This window comes from Syzygium oleosum, unplaced genomic scaffold, assembly GCF_021117445.2.
Source record: "Syzygium oleosum isolate NSW1041296 unplaced genomic scaffold, Sole_v2.1 Sole_v2.02, whole genome shotgun sequence".
In the NCBI taxonomy this organism is placed as follows: domain Eukaryota; kingdom Viridiplantae; phylum Streptophyta; class Magnoliopsida; order Myrtales; family Myrtaceae; genus Syzygium; species Syzygium oleosum.
Genome location: NW_026607486.1, coordinates 6,769,754 through 6,779,508, shown reverse-complemented (window position 1 = coordinate 6,779,508; position 9,755 = coordinate 6,769,754). Strand labels below are relative to the sequence as shown.

Here is a 9,755-nt window from a genome sequence, read left to right as displayed (position 1 = left end):
CATTATTATATCACTAATATTTTTAAGGGTTAATACCACAAAAAACTTCAAACTGGTACGTCTGTGACAAATTTACCCTAAATTAATTTTTTCACCATCAAAAATCGCATACTGATACACCTGTGACAAAATTACCCTCTGTTAGTTTCCGTTATATTTTACTATCAAATTCCTAAGTTAGATGACACGTGGCAGTTGACGGGTATACTAGTTTAAGGTTTTACCTCTCTATTTGTCATAGATTTACCCGTTTATGATTTTTCATGGTATTAATTCAATTTAACAGATAATAAATTTGTCACAAGTATATCAATTTGGGGTTTTTAATGGTCAAAAAATTAGTTTTGATTAATCTATCACATATGTACCAATTTAAGATTCTTCACGGTATTAACATATTTTTAACGGTAGTAACCTTAATTGAAAATCGAGTAATAGGAGTCATGGACGCCGGTGATGTAGAGGTGGCCACGGGCCAGTTTTGGCCCGGAATCGGACCGGAACCGGCCCGGTTAAACCCGGGCCCGGCCCGTTGACCGGGCCCGCGGTTCGGAACCGGAACCGGCCCGTGGCATACGGTCCCGGTTCCGGTTCCAGAAAAATTTGAACCGGCCCGGAACCGGCTCTGCGAAAAAAATAAATAAATAAATAAAATAATAAAAAAAAAGCTGCAGCAGCAGCAGCCTGCAGCAGCCCGTTGCCAGGCAACGGGCCAACGGCCAAACCCAAAAAAAAAAAAAAAAAAAAAATTTATCCGCAACAGGGCCTGCAGACGTGTGCAGGCCCTGCTGCGGGCTTGCACCTTGCGGCCCGTTGGGGCAACGGCTACGCCCCAACGGGCGTTTTTATAAATAAATAAAAAACACATAACCGTTGCAATTTTGCAACGGTTATGTTTTATTTTTTTTAATTCTAAATTTTCTTCTATTTTTTTCCTATAAATTCTCTCAAATTCTCACAATACACACACAATTCTCTCAAATTCTCTCCAATTCTCTTCTCTCAAGTCTCAAATTTTCTCAATACTCGAAATTCTCTCAAATTCTCTCAAATTCTCTCAATTTTCTCAATCCACGCAATTCTTTCTTAATTCTCCCAATTAATCCGCTCAATTCTCTCAATCCATTCGAAAAATGGCAAGTGGAAGTCGAGTGCCAACTGGCAAAGGTAAGAATATCGCGACGGAATCCCATCATTCTTTTGATCCTCATGAATATGCAGATTTTCAAGATGATGAAATCAACATTTTTCGCGATGTGGAGCGCGTCCCGACGCAAGAAAGTTTTCATCCTCCTGCTGAAATATCTACAACAAAGGAAGCGGAACGGGAATTTACATCTGACATTTGGAATCACTTCACGAAAATGGAAAGGTTTGATATCGGTCAAAAAAGGTATGATATAATTTGTAAATATTGTGGAAAAATATATAAATATACAGGTGGACAAGGATATGGAACATTTAAACGACATCTTATGAGCAAACATCCAACCGAAACGGGAATCGATATCGGGCAACAACAAATTTCCGGGTACGTAAATCCTAACACTTCCCCTTTATTTCGTTTTAATGAAAAAACTTATAAGGAAGAATTAGGCAAATTTATTTTCGTTGAGCATTTAGCATTTAATTTTGGAGAAAGATTTGGTTTTAATGAATTTGTACAAAAAGCATGTGCTCCACAAGGAAAACGTGTTCCTAGAAATTCAATTAAACGAGTAATTAAAGATCTTTACAAAAATGGAAAAAATGATTTACAAAACTTTTTTATGCAATTTAATGGATGTGTGCATATAGGTAGTGATATTTGGAGTGATCATTGGCAAAATCATTCTTACATGGGCATAACATGTCATTGGATAGATGACGAGTGGACTATTCAAAAAAGAGTTATTGCATTTAGAGTTTTCGATGATCATCATATGGCAAATAATATTTATAGAATAATTAGGCAAGTTTTAGAAGAATATTATTTGCTTAACAAAATTTTTTCAATTGGTTTTGATAATGCCGCAGCAAATACCGCTTCAATTGCCGAGTTAGAAAATATTTGTAAACCCGCTTTTGGCGGAAAATTTTTTCACATTAGATATGCTTGTCATGTTTTAAATTTATGTGTACAAGATGGTTTGAAAACTCTTGATATTTTTCTTCAACCAATAAAAACGGCGATTCAATTTTTATGGAAACATCCCAAAAAAATGAAAGAATGGGGTAGATTTTGTAGAGATAATGGCAAAAAGCCAAAAAGATTTTCAAGAGATGTTCCAACTCGTTGGAATTCTACTTTCCACTTGCTTAATGAATCTTTAGCATATAACGATTTATTATGTGCATTCATTTCTAATAATATACCTGAGATTAATTTATACCCACAAGAGTGGCATATTTGCCAAAAAATTTTAGATCTTTTAAAGGTTTTTAATGATGCAACTTATACTTTGTCTGGTGTTTATTATCCTACTACACATTTATTTTTAGTAGAGTGTACTAATATTGTCGGAACTTTTGATGAATATGAAAATGATGTTGAATTACAACATACTATAGTTGCAATGAAAATGAAATGGCTTCATTATTATAGTGAAATTCCCATGATTTATTTAGTTGCTTGTGTTTTTTATCCGCGTTGCAAATTGGATGGCTTAAATGATTTTTTGCGTGCGTATTATCAATGTTTACATTATGATGTGACAAATGTTACAATCATAGTACGTGAGGTTAAAAACGTAGTAATATAATTATATAATGAATTTTATACTAAATATAATTTAGGTGATATTAGATCTTCTCAATCTACGGAGATACAAAATGACAGTACCGGTAAAATTAGTAGAGGGTACCAACTTTTATTACATAGACAAAAAAAAACAAAAGGGAGTAATAGGAAATATTTCTGAATTAAAGAGTTATCTAACCATTTTATTTGAGTTTACTGAAGCCGAAGGTGGTACAGATTTTTTTATTTTGGATTGGTGGAAGAGGAACGCAAGCCAATACCTAATCCTTTCTCTTATTGCAAAATAGATTTTTTCAACCCCTTGTTCCACAGTTGCGGTCGAACAAGCATTCAGTGCCGGAGGTAATATTTTGAACGAACATCGTTCAAGATTAGATCCAGAATCAGTGGAGATGCAAGCTTGTGTTGCTGATTAGACGAAGGCTCAATACCGGCAATAAGAGATAGATCGGAATAATGAATCCGAATTCTTTAACGACGGAGATACTACCGCTACCAGTATCGGTACTGGAACGGGTAGTGACGATTGAGGGTAAAAGAACTATTGGAGTTGGCAAATATTTCGGGAACTCTTGTTTCTCATACCGGGTACGCCCACGTGAGCTTAGGGAAATCGAAATATAATCCGACGATATGTGACCTCTGGTCCCCTGCGCACGGAATGCTTAGGTTTTGGGATAATTTTAGGGTATATATATTGTACTCCTTTTTTTTTTAAGATCGTTGTAACGAATTGTAATGTGCTTAATGATAATTTATTAAGTTAAAGCCCTCTCTTTCTCTCTTGTCTTTTTGTCCCCAAATTTGAGTACAATTTACATTTTAATCACAATTTATATTGAATAATGTTCTATCACAAGAATAGTATTTTTTTAATTTTTTTTATTTTCATTTCTGTTTTTCCTTTTCTGTTTTTCTTCTTTTTCTTTTCCTTTTCCTTTTCTGTTTTTCCTTTTTCTCTTTTGTCTTTTTTCCTTGTTTCTGTTTTTTAAAATTATAATTTATATTTTAATTTTTTTTTCTTCCTCCGCGGCCGGCCATGGCCGGGGCCGGCGCGGAGGTCGCCGGCGTCGGGCGAGGGGGCCTCGCCGGCGTCGGGCGGCCCTCGCTTGGGCCGGGCGAGGCCGGCCTCGCCCGACGCCGGCGAGGCTCGGCCTTGCTCGCAACCGGGCGAGGCCGGACCTCGCCGGCGTCGGGCGAGGCCGGCCTCGCTGGGCCGGGCGAGGCCGGCCTCGCCCGACGCCGGCAAGGCTCGGCCTCAACCGCAACCGGCGAGGCTCGACCTCGCCGGCCGTCGGCGAGGCCGGCCCTCGGCGAGGCTCGACCTCGCCGGCGTCGGCGAGGCCGGCCTCGCCCGGCCCGGCGAGGGCCGGCCTCGCCCGACGCCGGCGAGGGCCGCCTCGCCTGAGAGCCGGCGACCTCCGCGCGGCCCGGCTATGGCCGGCCGCGGAGGAAGAAAAAAAAAAGAAAAGGAAAACGAAAAGAAAAAAAACAGAAAAAAAAAATAGGAACCGGCCCAGAACCGGTTCCGAACCGGAACCAGCCCGGAACCGGAACCACCAGAGGCGGTTCCGGTTCCGGTTCACACTTGGCCATGAACCGGAACCGCCGGTTCCGAACCGTGGCCACCTCTACGGTGATGTCATAAAATTCGACCGCGACCATCCTCGCTTCTTGGCTCCGAAAGTCACCGAGCTCAATGAGCTCCTCTTTCTCTGCTCGGTGCCTCCTTCAGTTTTTCCTTTTCCAGGTGAAAAGCATGCCCTCCTAACTGAGAATTTCTGTTGTCGTCTTTAAGCTGTGTGTTCGCCAATTCTTCTTCTGATTTGGCGTGGCTGTGATCGATGCCTCTGGCTTATCTTTATCGCTTTCTGGATGTGGAGAGAAGTAATTGAATTGCTGATGTCGATCATTGGGAAAGTTTCATTTCACTGCTTGTTTTCTTGTGGGTTCTCAGAAAGAGAAACCTTGGACGAGACCCACGTTTTCTGGACGCCCCAAATCCGAGAATTTGGCCTTGATTTCATGTTGAGGGTTTGAAATTCGTTTTCCGCTGGTAGGTTTGGTTGAGAGTGAAGGGAAAGTTTTTACTCTTGTGGAAGAATTAAAGAGAGTCAGGAGAGTCAATTTACTCTGTGTAAGAACAGCTACTATCTCCATTCTCCACAGCCGGCAACGCATCTTGATCGTTATCCATCCCTCAGATGCAATGGTCAAGGTGCCCCCTTGATAAGCTGTTTGCCATTCAGAACTGTTTTCTTTCGCTAACTCGTCCTTTCGATCGATTGCTGAAGTAATCGTAAATCGATGTTTGTCGTCCGTTACTGAAGATGTTTATATCTGTTTGGGTTCTTTTTCTCTTCTGCGTTCGATTTCGAACCTCAAAATCTGTTGTGTCGAGTCATGTTGGCTTTCTGGTATACTTAGTTATGCTCTTTGAACTTTTGTAGCTTTATATGTTTGTGGTTGGGCACGCACTTCACTAGGCATTTTGTTCATGTGAAATGATCTGTTCTTTTGTTGCAGCAAATTGTTACAATTCGAAGAATGCTTTTTCTGTATTGTGGTTGTCATGCTGGCAGTGGCGCACTAAAATCTGTATTTGTTTGGTCCATGACGATGGCTCTTGCGTTTCTCTTTTGTTGAATAGCCGGTAAAATAAGTTACTGTTCTGTCTTATGAATTCACTTTCTATCTCAGGAATGAGTAAGATGGAAAAACAGAACGATGCCGCCGCTGCCACCCCTGCTGCACCGCCTCTAACTTCATGTCGAAAGAAGAAGGATGACGCCACCTTTTTGGAGGATATAAAGGATCACATTGATGAATTCATCAATGCATCCGTGCATGAGCACAAGAGCTGTTTCACAAAGACCATTCAGAAGGTATCATCTTCCTCAATTGCACCTCTAGCTTCGCCATGAACCCTCTTTATGCATCATGTAGTCTCCTCCCCCTTCCTCCAACTTACTTCCATGTTTTCCCCATGCAGATATTTGGAATGTCAAAGGTTGTCGCGGAGAAGAACGCCGCCGCTCAGGAAGTTGAAAGTTCGCTGCCTCTTAAAACGGTTGTATCAGACTAGAACATGCTCCTGACGATTGACATAGATTTCCTTGTGGATGCTTCGCTTTTTCTTTCAGAACGACATTTCGTGATCATCACTTAAAATGCGACTGGTTCTTAGCTGTTCCCATCATGCTGTGAGTTGAAGTCTGGTTAGTTCAGATAAGTAGGCTTATGGAAATGGTGGGGTGTTACGGTTTGACCAGACATAACCCGCACTTTGCATGGATTGTCATGCGAAATAGAAAGTACAACGTTGTGTTAATACATAATTAGATGATGAAAAAACCATACAGACAAGTTAAAATGGTCATGAACATGGATTGGGTACTATCTTCCTCTTAAAGATGTTTGACAAGTTTAGGATGAAGTGATCTCAAGAGATTCCAATGATCTTCGTTACGTGTTACCCCTAGTTCCATTCTGTCTGCTCTGTTTCTATAATCTGTAAGTTTGCGTTTGAGTTTGTTCTGTCGAAAGCTCTTGACCATATCTACTTTACTCATGGTCTTTGGTGCCATTGTTGGCCCTGTCACCCGACTCACCTCCGGTAATGGCACAACACCAGTAACCTCACTCAGCTCCCTCGACCACCATAGATCTTCCACCGAATCCTCCGAACCCCTTGCCTCTCTCTCTCTCTCTCTCTCTCTCTCTCTCTCTCTCTCTCTCTCTCTCTCTCTCTCTCTCTCTCAACAACAATCACAACCTCCGGTACAATCCAGACCGAGAGGTCGCGCAACATCGATCTAGACATTTTCCACACTGTGCAAGTATTGCAATTGATCAATTGAGAGTTAGTGATAGAATGACGACTTGATCCATACACACAGAGAGAGAAAGGAGGAGGGAGGAGACGATGAAGGCCTCGGTGCTGGCGATAGCGGTGCCGGGGAGTGGATACCAACAGGGGTGGGTGATAAGTGGGTTAGTTTTGTGAGTGATTCGGTGAAGGAAGTTTCTTCTCAACATAGTTGTTGAGTGTGGGGTAAGGTAGTATGATCCCTCGTGCATTTTCGTCATAAATAAGTGTGTGTTTGTTTCACTAAAAATTTCAGGATAAAAGAAAATATTTTTCATAGAAAATGGTTAGGCGGTTTAGGGAAAGTGATTTCCTTCTTTTACCAAAAAAGAATGTCGTTTTTTTGAAGTACTTTTCCGTACGTAGATCAGTTTTTTGTCATCTAAATATCGGTAAATTGGAAAATAATTTCCTGAAAACAGTTTTTCTTCAAACAAATGTACCTTAAGATGTAATGATTTTCTCAAATAGATGACGTGAAGTAGAATAGATGACAAACAAACTAAAACCTCTAAGGCTACATTTGGTAGTCAGGATAAAATTCAAGATAGGATAAAATTTATCATATCTCGTGTTTGGTGCCTGCTCAAGATAGGATAAAATGGGATATAAAAGGGATATAACCCGGATAAAATTATTCCATGGGGAGGTAGGATAAAGGTGGATAGGATTTTTAATATCCATAATATAAAAGTAATTTTTCTCGAATAACAAAATTGTTAAATTAAAATAATTAAAATAATATTTGAATATAAATAATATTTGAATTTTAATATAAAAATTCAAAATAACAAAAAAATAATAATAATTTCGTTTTCATTTATTCTTGTTTTTATTTATATATTCAAATTTCTTTTTATCTTATGACATAAATTTCATGTATAATATATATTACATATTTTAGGTATATTAGTATAGTTTACTATTTAATAAAATTTTATTTGAGAATGATGGAAGGGGAAAAAACGAATAAAAAAGAGAGGGAAAAATGATAAAAAAAATTAGCAAATTATTATGAAATACATGAATGAATATTCATTATATTCAATGTACCTATTATGGCACATTTGTAACCTACATTCTACGTATGAATGCCCATCTCCCTATTCAATGTATATATTCAATACATTGACATTAATGATATGTGCATCCTTGTTTCCTTATAAATAGGAGCTTATTTTTTGTCATTGGGTAAGAAATCAGATCAGAAGAAGAGAATGAAAGAGGAAAATATACAGTGAAAATAAAATTTCTCCTCTGACTTTCTCTACCATCTTTGGTGCTTATCTACTTTCTCTACTTAATCTCTCTCTATTCTCTCTATTATATTCTTGCAGCGCAATATTTTACAACACGTTATCAGCACGAAGATCTACCAATTGAGTAAATAATTTTTGCAAGGTAAGTATATATTCTCTTTTTTTATTAATCAACTTATACTTCATCTTCTTCTATCAATTTTGTTTCTTTTGCTTGGCCTGAAGCCAAATTTCCAACCTAAAAGTATCCTTCTGCTCCTGAAGTGGCGGTGGATATTTGGAAATCCTTCTAATTAATTTAAGGATTCGTTTGTTTAGCAAGAATTATGGCAAATATTGAAAAGCCCAAATTCCACATCCTCGAAGTGAGTGGAAATAATTATCTATCCTGGTGCCTTGACATGGAAATGCACCTCCAAGGGCAAGATCTTGCTAATGCAATTACAGAAGACGGAACCTCAAATGCAAAAGATAAAGCAAATGCACTGATTTTTATTCGTCGTCATTTGCATGAGAGCCTGCAGACTCAATATTTATCCGTTCGAAACCCTCAGACCTTGTGAAAGAGGTTGAAGGATAGGTATGATCATACCAAGACTGTTATCCTTCCTCAAGCACAATATGACTGGCAAAATCTCAGACTACAAGATTTTAAATCAGTGTCTGACTATAACTCCGCTTTATTTGATATTGTTTCTCGGCTTGAGTTATGCGGTATCAAGCTCACTGATGCGGAACTGTTAGAGAAAACTTTCTCCACCTTCCATGCTTCGAATATTGTATTGCAACAGCAATACCGGCAGCGTCAATTTGACACATACTCTGAATTAATTTCTGTGCTCCTCACTACTGAGCAAACTAATGAATTGCTGCTCAAAAATCATGATCTTAGACCTGCTGGCTCAAAAGCATTGCCTGAAGCACATGCTAACTCTGAGAAAACTACTAGCCATTTTAAGGGCTACAAGCGCAGGCAAGAATATAATCCTCGAAGGGGTGGCAGAAAATTTAACCGCCCTAGGAAATCTAACTTTGGCCCGAATCATGACAAAGAAAAGAAGCCAAAGAAGGTGACTAATGAAAGTATTTGCCATCGTTGTGGCATGACTGGGCACTGGTCACGTACTTGTCATACGCCAAAGCACTTTGTTGATCTATACCAGGCATCTTTAAAAAATACGGGCAAACGTGGTGAATCTCACGCCATTGAAATTAATCCTGCTGTCATAACCACTGTTGAGGCCAACAATATCTCTGTTGATGGGACTCCTCTTGCTCCTGAAGTAGCAAAAGCATCCTTGGATGTCTCTGATTTCTTTGAGGACCTCTGATTACTTTGATGAAGCATCAGACTGGTGGATGACATCTTAGACTTCGAATTTTATGATTATAATAATTTCTTTTCTAGTTGTTTTCTTTAAATGTATTACCTTTTATTATTCTTTAATATGGTTATGCAATGAAATGCTTATGAACTTGACATAATATTTATTATTTTGAAATTTTATTTGACCCTATAACTAATATGAAAATTTTATGATACTTGACACCTGAAGTTGTCAACATAAATGCAAATGGAAAACACCGAGAAAAAGGAAGATGTTTGTTTACTTGATAGTGCATCAACGCATACCATATTTCGTAGTAGACACTTTTTCTCGAGTATGACATTGCGTAAGACACATGTCCATACAATATCTGGTCCTATTCCGATTATTGATGGTTTCGGGAATGCCACAATTGTTTTGCCAAAAGGCACCATCCTGCATATTGATAATGCATTTCTAAGCAGTAGATCAAAAAGGAATCTGCTTAGCTTCAAAGATGTACGCCGTAATGGGTACCATGTTGAGACTATTTATGAGCAAAATAAAGAATATATTGACAT

At 38.9% G+C, this 9,755-nt stretch overlaps 1 protein-coding gene across 2 annotated transcripts; it reads left to right on the top strand.

The window, feature by feature from the left end:
- The first annotated feature begins 4,379 nt into the window (after positions 1-4,379).
- On the top strand, positions 4,380-6,058 carry LOC115665036 (uncharacterized). 2 transcript variants are annotated; one of them, XM_030586914.2, is made up of 3 exons: positions 4,380-4,490; positions 5,441-5,625; positions 5,733-6,058. In XM_030586914.2, the coding sequence occupies exons 2-3, from the start codon at positions 5,443-5,445 to the stop codon at positions 5,823-5,825; spliced, it is 276 nt and encodes a 91-aa protein (XP_030442774.1). In that variant the 5' UTR covers positions 4,380-4,490; positions 5,441-5,442; the 3' UTR covers positions 5,826-6,058. The 2 variants fall into 2 exon arrangements, with proteins under 2 accessions (XP_030442774.1, XP_056164699.1); XM_056308724.1 differs by lacking the exon at positions 4,380-4,490 and adding an exon at positions 4,498-4,796.
- The last annotated feature ends 3,697 nt before the right edge of the window (positions 6,059-9,755 follow it).

Bases quoted from the DNA above. Each gene is read 5' to 3' on its own strand.
- LOC115665036 (XM_030586914.2), top strand. From the start codon at position 5,443: ATGAGTAAGATGGAAAAACAGAACGATGCCGCCGCTGCCACCCCTGCT. The intron at 5,626-5,732 runs GTATCATCTTCC...TTCCCCATGCAG, and splicing joins TCACAAAGACCATTCAGAAG to ATATTTGGAATGTCAAAGGT.